Below are 12,345 nucleotides of genomic sequence, written 5' to 3'. Positions count from 1 at the left end.
GCGATGAAGACAGCAAAATTATAGATTGTCGTGTAAACAATTATTAAAAAATATTTGTATGATGAGAAAAAATACGTATGGGAGAAACAGTTTGTCTGTCTGTGAGAACGAAAACAAAACCATACACTTTCACAGAAGAGCACAGCATAGGATTGTCTTTCGCGAAATCGATTTCAAAAGGAAACCTGCACAATGTTGTTTAAAAAATATGTTTCCCATACTTGTACGGATGTCTATTAGAGTATCGTGTAAATGTTTAAAGTAATTCGGTCGAGCACTTCTCGATATTTTGGCAACTAGGTTTCTCTTTATGTGTTACATATATATCCATATACACTCCTGGAAATTGAAATAAGAACACCGTGAATTCATTGTCCCAGGAAGGGGAAACTTTATTGACACATTCCTGGGGTCAGATACATCACATGATCACACTGACAGAACCACAGGCACATAGACACAGGCAACAGAGCATGCACAATGTCGGCACTAGTACAGTGTATATCCACCTTTCGCATCAATGCAGGCTGCTATTCTCCCATGGAGACGATCGTAGAGATGCTGGATGTAGTCCTGTGGAACGGCTTGCCATGCCATTTCCACCTGGCGCCTCAGTTGGACCAGCGTTTGTGCTGGACGTGCAGACCGCGTGAGACGACGCTTCATCCAGTCCCAAACATGCTCAATGGGGGACAGATCCGGAGATCTTGCTGGCCAGGGTAGTTGACTTACACCTTCTAGAGCACGTTGGGTGGCACGGGATACATGCAGACGTGCATTGTCCTGTTGGAACAGCAAGTTCCCTTGCCGGTCTAGGAATGGTAGAACGATGGGTTCGATGACAGTTTGGATGTACCGTGCACTATTCAGTGTCCCCTCGACGATCACCAGTGGTGTACGGCCAGTGTAGGAGATCGCTCCCCACACCATGATGCCGGGTGTTGGCCCTGTGTGCCTCGGTCGTATGCAGTCCTGATTGTGGCGCTCACCTGCACGGCGCCAAACACGCATACGACCATCATTGGCACCAAGGCAGAAGCGACTCTCATCGCTGAAGACGACACGTCTCCATTCGTCCCTCCATTCACGCCTGTCGCGACACCACTGGAGGCGGGCTGCACGATGTTGGGGCGTGAGCGGAAGACGGCCTAACGGTGTGCGGGACCGTAGCCCAGCTTCATGGAGACGGTTGCGAATGGTCCTCGCCGATACCCCAGGAGCAACAGTGTCCCTAATTTGCTGGGAAGTGGCGGTGCGGTCCCCTACGGCACTGCGTAGGATCCTACGGTCTTGGCGTGCATCCGTGCGTCGCTGCAGTCCGGTCCCAGGTCGACGGGCACGTGCACCTTCCGCCGACCACTGGCGACAACATCGATGTACTGTGGAGACCTCACGCCCCACGTGTTGAGCAATTCGGCGGTACGTCCACCCGGCCTCCCGCATGCCCACTATACGCCCTCGCTCAAAGTCCGTCAACTGCACATACGGTTCACATCCACGCTGTCGCAGCATGCTACCAGTGTTAAAGACTGCGATGGAGCTCCGTATGCCACGGCAAACCGGCTGACACTGTCGGCGGCGGTGCACAAATGCTGCGCAGCTAGCGCCATTCGACGGCCAACACCGCGGTTCCTGGTGTGTCCGCTGTGCCGTGCGTGTGATCATTGCTTGTACAGCCCTCTCGCAGTGTCTGGAGCAAGTATGGTGGGTCTGACACACCGGTGTCAATGTGTTCTTTTTTCCATTTCCAGGAGTGTATTAAAAACATATGTAGCCCCTGTCCTTCCGAATGTTCGTTAGAGTATCCTGTAAAATTTGAAGTAAATTGCTCAAGAAGTTTTGGAGATTTTTGGTAAAAACTTTTCCTCTTTGTATATTACATATATATTTATATGTTATGTATATTAAAAAGTATGTGTCCTATGTTTGCCCAATTGTTTATTAGAGTGTCTGCAGAAATCGGAAGTAAATCGGCCGAGAACTTTTCGAGGCTGTTGCCAACAGGGTTGCTCCCTTATATATTACATATTATACAGTTATATATTAAAAAAGTATGACCTATGTCTCTCCGAAAGTTCAATAGAGTATCGTGTAAAAATCTGAAGTAAATAGGTCAAGAACTTCTCGAGATTTTTGCCAACAACGTTGCCCTTTTTACAGTACATATTTATTTGAATACAACATTTATTAAAAGATGTAGCATATGTACGTCTGAATGTTTATTACAGTATCGTACGAAAATATGAAGTAAATTAGTGAAGAATTTTTATAACACATATATTAAAAGAATGTGTAGTCAGCGTCTGTCTATACATTTGTCAGAGTATCGTGTAAAATTTGAAGTAAACCGGTCTAGAAATTTTCGAGATTTTCGGTAATAACCTTATGTTACAATTTGTCTTCATTTATAAGTATATACGAGGGTTGGAACTTAAATAGTGGCAGCTATTTATTCACAACCGATACAAAAAGTTACATATTTGCACCTGTTACTGTCCTTCAAAGTAGTCACCAGCGTTGTGTAGAACCCGTTGCCAGCGATGTGGAAGGCGTAATATACCGTTAGCAGAGCCTGTTCCGTTGATGGTGCGAATGGAGCGGTTTACTGCCTGTCGAATCTCTGGATCAGTTCTGAAGCGAATGCCACGAAGTGGTTTCTTCATCTTCGGAATCAATTCAAAGTCACAAGGACTTAGGTCCAGGGAGTATGGTGGATGATACAGTACTTCTCAGTCCCATCGACCAAACAGAGCAGCCACAGCATGCGCTGTATGCGCCCGCGGATTGTCGTGCAAAATGATGGATGGGTTGCGCAGAAAGTGTTACCGCTTCTTTCTCAGGTGATGCTCCAAAAACGAACAGTAATACTGAGCACTGACGCTGTGTCACGGAGGAACGTATTGCGTTAGCATAACACTATCACAGTCGTACACGAGAATCACCATAACTTTCACCGTACTGGGGCTCTGACGCAATTCGACTTTCGCGGCGACCCATAATGACGCCATTCGTTTTGGCTCCTACGACGTGGCCTATGTTTCATCCAGTGTTACGATACGGCATAAGAAATCCTCTCCTTCGCGCTCATAGAACTCCAAGTGCGTCTGAGCGCCGTCGTAACGCATCCATTTCTGCATTTCCGTCAATTGATGCGGAACCCATCGCGATGAATTTTTCGCATGCCCAGGCGATCCTTCAGGATGCGAAGCACAGTCGTATGCGCTAATCCTATTTCGTGGGCGAGCTCAGGAATCGTATGGCGTCGTTCACTGTCCAATAAAAAGGCAACAGCAAGCACTTCTTCGTCAGAGACGCTAGGACGACCTGACCGATGCATGGCTGCCACAGTTTGCCGACCTTCGTTGAAGGCTTTACCCAACGTGCCACTGTTCTGTGCGGCAATGCCGATTCCCCGCACGCCTCTTGAAGACCTTTATGACACTGTTGTGCTGTAAGACCTCTGGCACATTCAATCTTGATCCAATTCCGTTGTTCCTGTTCGAAAACATAGTGACACCGTAACGTTAGACCTCTCGCTCACAAGTGACGGTGTTTCCCTCTATTGCGCGCACGCCGGTGAGGTGGGACGGGCGAGTAAGGTAGGTATGTCAACAAAGTGTGCTATCAGCGACAATAGTAGATTCCATTGCATAATATCTCCACAACAGTGTTGCAACTATTTATGTTCCAACCTACGTACATGTAACGTCGAGTGTTTGGGATGCCATCCCTCGTTACAGACGTCGGACGACGTAGGCTGGGAAAACTGGTAAAACAGGACAGTCGGCGAAATGTGGCGGAACTACCATCAGATTTTGATGGTGAGCATGGTGAGCAGAGTACAAGTCTGTCTGAACACACAGTGCACAGGACATTCCTAACGAACGGTCTCCGCAGCAGACGACTCATGCATGTGCCAGTGTTAACACCTCGACATCGGCAAATGGGCACGTGACCACAGGCACTGTACGTTGGAGCAATGGCAGACTGTTGCATGGTTTGATGAATGCCGATACCTTCTTCATATTGCATATGGGAGGCCGCGAATTCGTCGTCTTCCAGGGGAACGGCTCCTTGACACTTGTACTGCGGTACAGAGACGAGCTGGCAGCGGCTTCATTATGCTCTGGGGAACAGTCACGCTGGCATCTATGGATCCAGTGCAGCTCGCCAAGGCACCATGACGGCCAAGGAGTATCGTACACTTGCAGACCACGTACAACCCTTCATGACGGTCATATTTCCCGACAGCAGTGGCCTTTTCTTACCACGAAAATGGGCCATGTCGCAAGGCCAGGTGCGTGATAGAGGGGTAAGAGAAACACAGTGGCAAGTTCCAGTTGATGTGCTAGCTCCACATCTCAAAAATGGTTCAAATGGCTCTGAGCACTATGGGACTTAACATGAGGTTATCAGTCCCCTAGAACTTAGAACTACTTAAACCTGACTAACCTAAGGACATCACACACATCCATGCCCGAGGCAGGATTCGAACCTGCGACCGCAGCGGTCGCGCGGGTCCAGACAGAAGCGCCTAGAGCCGCTCGGCCACTCCGGCCGGTGCTCCTCATCTCGCCAGATCTCAACCCGACCGAACACATCTGGGATGTGACTGAACGTAACGTCGAAGTTCACCTCCTCCCTCCTTGAAATTTCGGGGAATTCGGTGACTTGTGTGCGCAGATGAGGTGCCAGCTCCCTCCAACGACCTACCAAGGCTTCATTGCTTCCATGTCACGACGCGTCGCCTCTGTTATCCGTGCCATAGGGGGACATACCAGTTGTTAGGTAGGTGGTCATAATGTTCTGTCTGATCAGTGTGTACATGTGTCCGTATGTAATCTATGTACACCCGAGAATTTATCGGAGTATCGTGTAAGAATCTGAAGTAAACAGCTCAATAACTTCTCGACATTTTTGTTAACAACTTTAAACTACGACCTGTCTTTGTACAATAGTATGGATAATAGGAATGACAGTTCGTCAGGAGAGTATTGTATTAATATCTGCAAACGGGACGCACTTTAGGTCCTACGTCGTTGTACTCCTCATCCACAGGCGATTACAGAGGTCTGGCTGAGTCCTGCCTCGTAAATGAGCCGGTAGCTTGTGACAGCGGTTACGCAACTCCCTCGCACGTAACTGCGTGTGATTGGCCGGCGCTCTCCCCGAGTGAAAGCGCCCGCGAAGCCTTGGTGACTAGGCTCCTTCCCGCCTCCGTTACGCCCCGGCAGACCGGTTCCGGTCGCAGCGCGGAGGAAAGCGATGATTTACCTACCGTAGGCGTGGCTGCGCGGGCCACGGACGGTGGAGGTGTGAAGACGACACGCGGCCAGGCGAGCGTAGCAGCTGTAGGAAGGTGTGCAAGCTGCAATCCGTCGGCCACTCTCTCACCAGTTGTACATTCCACTCATGTCCAGTCGGGCTCCTACTTCGTCTTCCTAGCGATTGTCCAATTCTTCAAGGGTTCCGCACCGAGCGAGGTGGCACGTGGCGCGGCGGTGAGAAACTGGTCTCGCATTCCGGAGGTTGGTGGGACAATCCCCTTCGAGCCATCCTGATTCAGGTTTTCCATGATTTTCCTGAATTACGTCAAAACACTAATCATCATTATAAAGTCAAGGCTTTCACGACCGGATCACACTGCTTCTGGTAAACCTTCAGGGTATAAGGTCGTGGTCCACGAAACTCTTCTGTTCCTAACGTTTCGCCCTGAAATGCACTGGACATATCCAGAGGCGTTGCTCCTCAGTTGATCCAGCGCAGTTCTGGATGAAACATTAGGGACAGAAGAGTTTCGCGGACAACGACCTTATACGCCAAAAGGTTTACCAGCAACTAATCATCATTCCTTACGAGGTCCACTTAAGGGTAGTCCGCTATTTCGTGATTTGCAAATTATTATTACTGATTTTAACTTTGTGGCCGGAAGCTCTACCGGCCACCACTGTCCGTTCAGTCAAGGGGGAAACGTCGTATGCAGCATGGGTCAGTGAATCACGCGAACTTTATCCTGTGTGTTATCGTAATTTAAATAAAGGTTTGTGTGCCGTATTAATTGGGAGGCGGAGATCAGGAACTAGCCCGTTATTTGCCTGAAGGAACGTCGTAAACTGTTTGATAACCACACTCGGGCTACCAGGTGTATCACACTACTGTTTAATTATTAGTTCAACGCGCGGACTGCATCCAAGACTGTCTTGTAAGGAAAGACTGGGCATGCGAAAAATTCATAACCTTGGGTTCCGCATGAATAGACATAAATGCTGAAATGGATGTGTTACGACGACGCTCACACTGTCTTCAAGATGCGGTACACGACTGTATCATTATTCTAAACAGTGACAGTTTGTCTTTATTACAGCAATGAAGGAAGTGCTACTTTTGGCTAGATCGGTTATGTACTCATTATCTCGTTTTCTCTTTCCTTTATTTTGCAGTAGATTTATTAACAGAACATTATAGTCTATTCAATTAGAAATCTATGGCCACAACTTATCAACTGCTGTACCGTGTAATTAACCAGTTAACAATCGACAGAAAACGTTTTTACACGAATGAGATTTTGCTTGTGATAGAGACGTGAGTGATTTGAGAAACTTTTTAAAGAAGTTTGTAGTCCAACACATAAACATTGAGTGCAAGGCGAACCAAAGACTGCATTTTATCGGCAGAACACTTCGAAGATGCAACAAAACTACTAAGGAGACTGTCTACACTACATTTGTTCTCCTCTTCTGTAACAGTGCTGCGCAGCATGTGATCCTTACCAGATTCAATTAATATAGGACTTCAAAAAAACTGAAAGAAGGGCGGCTTCTTTCATATTATGGCAGCATATCTCAGAGAATGTCACTGACACGATAAGGAATCTGGCGTAGCAATCATTAAAACGAAAGAGTTTTACGTTGTAGCGATCTTTTACACGACATTTCAATTACTAATTTTCTCCTCCAAATGCCAAAATATGTTGTTGACCCCCAACCATGCAGGTAGAAATGACCATCGTAATAAATGCAGAGAAATCAGAGCTCGCTCGAGAAGATGTAGCTGTTAATTCTTCTCATCGTCAGATGCTATTCAAGAGTCAAACTGTCGAAAAATATTCTGTAACTGTTTGTATGAAACCTCTGCCAGATACATGTTAACTCCATAGTAATCATGCAGGTGTAAATACAGATGTAGATGTAGAATGCCTTCCTTTCATTTCCTTCGAGTCTTGTAACTGCAATTTCTGTACAGATTGTAGATTACATTTCACTCATCCCTTCATTTTTCGGACTTGCATCCTGGACAACAAGTTTTCTTCCGATATTTCAGTTGTGAACCTTATAGCCGCAACATAAGCAGAAGAAGTGTTGTTATTTAAAATATATCGTTTATTTTGTCTTCTCAGTTGCACTGGTTTCGATCAAAATTGATCATTTTCAGATCGATGTGGCTGTGTAAGCAACCTGGTGTATCTATCCATATGCAAGTACAAATCAAAATACAATACTCTGACGGATAAGACGAGTTGCTCGCGCATCGGTCTAAAGATGATTAACTCTGATTGAAAATAGTCAGAAGAAAAGTGTACATCTACGACGACAAAATAAACGATAATTTTTACATACCAACAGAGTTGCGCAATCTCTGGAGAGGACTATGTCGGTAGTAGTGAAAGAAGCATTGGTGTTCCGGATGTGCGGCTGAGAAACCATGAAATACAGGTTTTTGAACGCCTCTTTCGTAACAGACTCTCGGATGGCATCATAGAACACCTTCCACCAGAACAAGCAGGAATCACACAAGGCCACAGTTGCTGCGACCAAGAACTGACACTAACGTTGTATACAGATGCCGAACAGAAGCTAAAAATATGCGCAGTATTCCTGTACCTCACATTACCGTATGACCCGGTCTTGATGGAGGGGGCATCTATAAATCGCCAGGAGTTATATTTTTTCAAACAACGGCACGTACAATACAGAATTTTCTCAGTAACAGATCTTTTCAGGGCGTACTTGATGGGAATATGATGCAACAGCAGAATGATCAACAACGAACCATGCCTCCCGTTCATGCTCTACGCAAGGTGTCCAAGGGGGAATCGTCAGTTTTCAGGGATATGGCAGGAACGGCCTCTAAAATTCATAAGAGCTATTGAGCACTTGTTCTGCAGAAGAGGTGTTTCACAGTAGCGAAAATGAACAAGTGATCTTAGTTCTTAAGATACGTATTTCAGAGCCCATGTTTACTGGACATTTTTCCTTGATTTGGTCCATGCTACCACCTCTCAGAATAGGAAGGCAAAGAGATTGCAGTAGAAGAGACTTTTTTTCACAATGTCGAAGATGAAGAAGCGCTTATAGCACTTAAGCTATGCATTTTGGAGCCCGAGTTTACTAGACGTTTTTGCTTCGAATGATCGTCTCTGAATATTGACCAGTCCACCTAGGACATCCCGTATTGCCGATCTCTCTGCCACGGAGGGAAAAAAGTTTTCTTATGCGGATGATATAGCTTTGCCCGCTGGAGACCAATTTCATGCTGCCACAGAATTAAGCCGAAAATAGTGGACGTGACTAAACTGAGTGCGCACTGGGCATGGCAAGCTGTAAGTTTACTAGCTTATTTTTGGTATTAAAGAAAAGTGATGTAAGCTCTATTTTCAGTTGATGTGTGATACTTCATACTTGTAAGAGGTTCTGTGTACAAGCGGTGTAATCTTTCGTAGCTAATACCATTGTCTTGGTGTAGCATTCTAAGAGAAGCTAGTGAGTGAGTGAGTCGGATGTTGGTTATGCTATGAGTGGTCTGGAAATAGCTTCAGGGCACAGAGATAAAGATACAGAGAATGATCAATTTTGGAAGTATGACTTGGTAAAAATTGATCTGAGAAGGAAAAATTTCCAGGTACTGTTGTTGGTGCACTGTTTGCTTGTGCGTAATTTATGATGTGTTTGGATAACAGAAAGCTTTAGTAGAATTTTCCTTTATTGGTTTGCGTTAGTTAGATCCACTGTTTAGAATATTAAGGAATGTTATCTCTTCACATCACTTGCACTCAAGTTATAGATTTATCATTCCTTTACAATTTCAGAATTTAATTTTATTCTTTGAAAATGTTTAGTTTCTTTTCAATCATTTAGCAAGTTTAAATTGTACCAACGTCTCCTCACGAAGGTTCATTTCCTGATTATATATGTTGCCGCACTGCACTGAGCGGAACACAGGGGCTAAAACTGAAGCATGATTTGCTTAGAACATTGCACTACCTTGTATTGCGCTACGCAAGGCTTTCTTTCTTGCTAGGCTGCGTTTATTATGCTCATAACTTTGAGTGGCACCAAGTTTCCGTTGGCCCGGGTAAACCATGCCAGTTAAGACCAGTTTTGCATTTCTGTCAAGATAGATAATTGAAAGTTATCTTTCCATTTCAAAATTATCATCAGGTTCAGTTTACATAAAGTACAGTTACAGTTCTTACAGAGCGGTGTTGCATTTGCGTATTATTCTATGTTTGGAACTTATTTCAGTCAAATTGTACACGTAAATTCACAGGGAATTTTTAGAGAAACATTTTGATTATTTATTCTTTGAAAATTCGATCTGTAATTGTATGTAGCATTTTTATTCTATTAGTTTTGTGTACTGAATTTGCAAGTCGCTTATTGTGACGTCACATCTTGTATCACTATTCACTGCACTGTACAATGCAGAGTTTCACAGGACAGCTCATTTCTGTTTATAGTTTTGGTCTTCTAATTATTTTGGTCGAAGTTAATTGCAATAGAAGTATAATGTTATACAGTTTCAGACATATGGCGACTCATTCTATTGACTCATTATTATTTTGTAAATACTCCACTTCTATTGTTCGGGACAACAACGGAACACACGAAGTTTTAGACAGGAAACCAGTCCAGGTTTAGTTCGCAACAAATAAACTTTTCTTATGTAGAAATGTTACAAAGTGCGCAGATCCACTACATAAATGAGAAGAAACGCACTGTCAAGACTCTGACTGTGGCGCTTCGAGACAGTCCATGCAGCATCTTCGTAGCAAATGACCTTTGCACTCTTATAAAGGAAACTTGACGGACTTCCTGAAGACAGTTGCATTGATGCTAGAATCGACTGAGCTTGTTGACGTTGACATATAATTTCTGTTATGTCTATACTATTTGTGAAGATTGTATTTTAGATTTTTATGTAGTTCCTGGGTATTATACCTGTATCCCTGATTACGTATAAAGCCACATACGCTGAAGAAATAAATAGAAGGTGGCACTCACTTGAAGCTGCCACCGTGACGGCATTTACCTGTTTTGTCCTTGCGGAGAGCGCTGGCCGCGCATCGCAGCACGCCGTGCTGAGTTGTGTCGCCGTTGCAGGGGTGCGCGAGCTGCACATCCCGCCCCTGGAGCCGCTGTCGCTGCCGGAGGTGGACCTGCAGCAGGACGCTCCCGCCCTCACGTACCGCGCCAGGCTCACCGGCATTCAGCTCTACGGCCTCTCCGACTACGTCTTCAGCAACGTCAGGTACGTGATCCAAGTCGCGCTCTCGCTGCCGCTGGCATGTTAGCAAATGATTTCTCCACCGATGACCTCAAGCGTTAAGCTGCACGTTTAGTTAACTCAGGCGTAACTAGGATAAGCGACACCTAGGACAACTTTGACTTTTCGCCGTCCTTCCCTTCCTGTGTACCACTTCTTCTTGTCCTGTCACCTTTTTTAGTTCTCATCTCATTTCTCTTTCCGTCCGACCTTGTTAGTTTTATACAGGTTGTAAATTTTAAGTTGAGAGACTAGCTCGAATAAAATAAGCTTCAAGCGAAAAAATGTGTAGAATCCAAAGCTGATTATTTTCGAGGGGGACATCCCGCCACCCCAGACCCCTGGGGATTGGGGCGGGAGGCAACTTTCAAATTTAATGGGAACCCCCATTTTTTATTGTAGAATCAGATTCTACATAAAAAACTACGTATATTTTGTGTTACACAACTGTTTTGATTCTTGGTAGCTGGCGCTGTAATTCAAGAAAATCCATGTTCTCTTTTTTGCGATAAATAAAATAAATAATGAAATTAAAATAAATAATTAAAAGTTGTGTAGCCTCATGACCACGAAATAAACAAAACTTATCCGAATCTACGGAAAAAATAATATTTGGGTCAACATTTGTAAAACTCTAATTCCTCTCTCTCAAGCCCCACGCTATGGGGAGAAAGGGAGAGTTTTAGTTTTAGCGAATCAAAATTTACGGAGTAAATAAGTACTTTTGAATTATCCGTAACTATTTTCCACACAAAAATGAGAACATGGATTTTTTTGAATTACAGCGCCAAATACCAAGAATTAGAACAAATGTTTAAGACAAAATGTACGTCGTTTTTTATGTAGAATCTCATTCTGCAATAAAAAAAGGGGGGTTTCCATTTGAAATTTTAAAGTTGTCTCCCGTCCCACCCCTAGGGGGATGGGGTGGCGGGCTAATTTTAGCACTAGCAGATGTCTCCCTCGAAAATAATCAACTTTGTATTCTACACATTTTTTCGTGTGAAGCTTATTTTTCGAGTTATTCTGGTTTGTCAACTTAAAATTTACACTCTGTATATCTGAATGCGTTAATAAAGCAACATAGAATTGTATGTGCTTTCTATTAATTGTTGGGTATTTTAGTCAAGGCATATTTTAAGTTTGAAACTATATGGTTACCAGTTTCCACAACATCCTCATCCACCGCAAAAAAGGGTCAAGCCTGTAAGCTGTTACGAAAGTGCAATCAGTCGATCCTTAAATACACTCTAAGACAAAGGTAACGACGCACCACGAAGGAATTATGCGAATGGAACGGAAGTTGGTATATGTAATGTACATACAGAGATAAACAAGCGATTACAACTGCAGAATAATTGGGGGATTTGTTGAAGAGAAAGAGCTTAATTCAGCAAGTCAATTTGTTAGTCTGCCTCTGGCCATTATGCAAGCAGTTATTCGGCTTGGCATTGATTGACAGTTGTTGGATGTCCTCCTGAGGGATATTGTACCAAATTATGTCCAACTGGCGCGTTACATCGTCAAAATCCCGATCTGGTTGGAGAGCCCTGCTCATAGTGCTCCTAACGTCCTCGGTTGGGGAGAATTCGGCGACCTCGCTGGGCAAAGTCAGGGTTTGGCAAGCACGAAGGCAGGCTGTAAAATCTCTCGGCGTCTGCGGAAGGTCATTATCTTGCTGAAATTTAAGCCCAAGATGGCTTGCCATAACGCGCAAGAAAACTGGGAGTCGATGTACTGCTGTGCTACAAAGGCGCCGCGGATGACATCCAAAGCGGTCCTGCTATGAAAAGAAATGGCACC

At 44.6% G+C, this 12,345-nt stretch overlaps 1 protein-coding gene across 1 annotated transcript in view; it reads left to right on the top strand.

Moving 5' to 3' along the window:
- The window catches only part of LOC124777067, a 51,576-nt gene that overhangs the window by 25,535 nt on the left and 13,696 nt on the right, over positions 1-12,345 (top strand). Inside the window, exon 3 of the mRNA XM_047252341.1 lies at positions 10,380-10,527. Coding sequence (XP_047108297.1) covers positions 10,380-10,527 — 148 coding nt within the window. The remainder of the gene's footprint in view (positions 1-10,379; positions 10,528-12,345) is intronic.

Source organism: Schistocerca piceifrons, chromosome 2, assembly GCF_021461385.2.
Source record: "Schistocerca piceifrons isolate TAMUIC-IGC-003096 chromosome 2, iqSchPice1.1, whole genome shotgun sequence".
Lineage (NCBI taxonomy): Eukaryota > Metazoa > Arthropoda > Insecta > Orthoptera > Acrididae > Schistocerca > Schistocerca piceifrons.
This window is presented reverse-complemented; position numbering and strand designations above follow the sequence as displayed.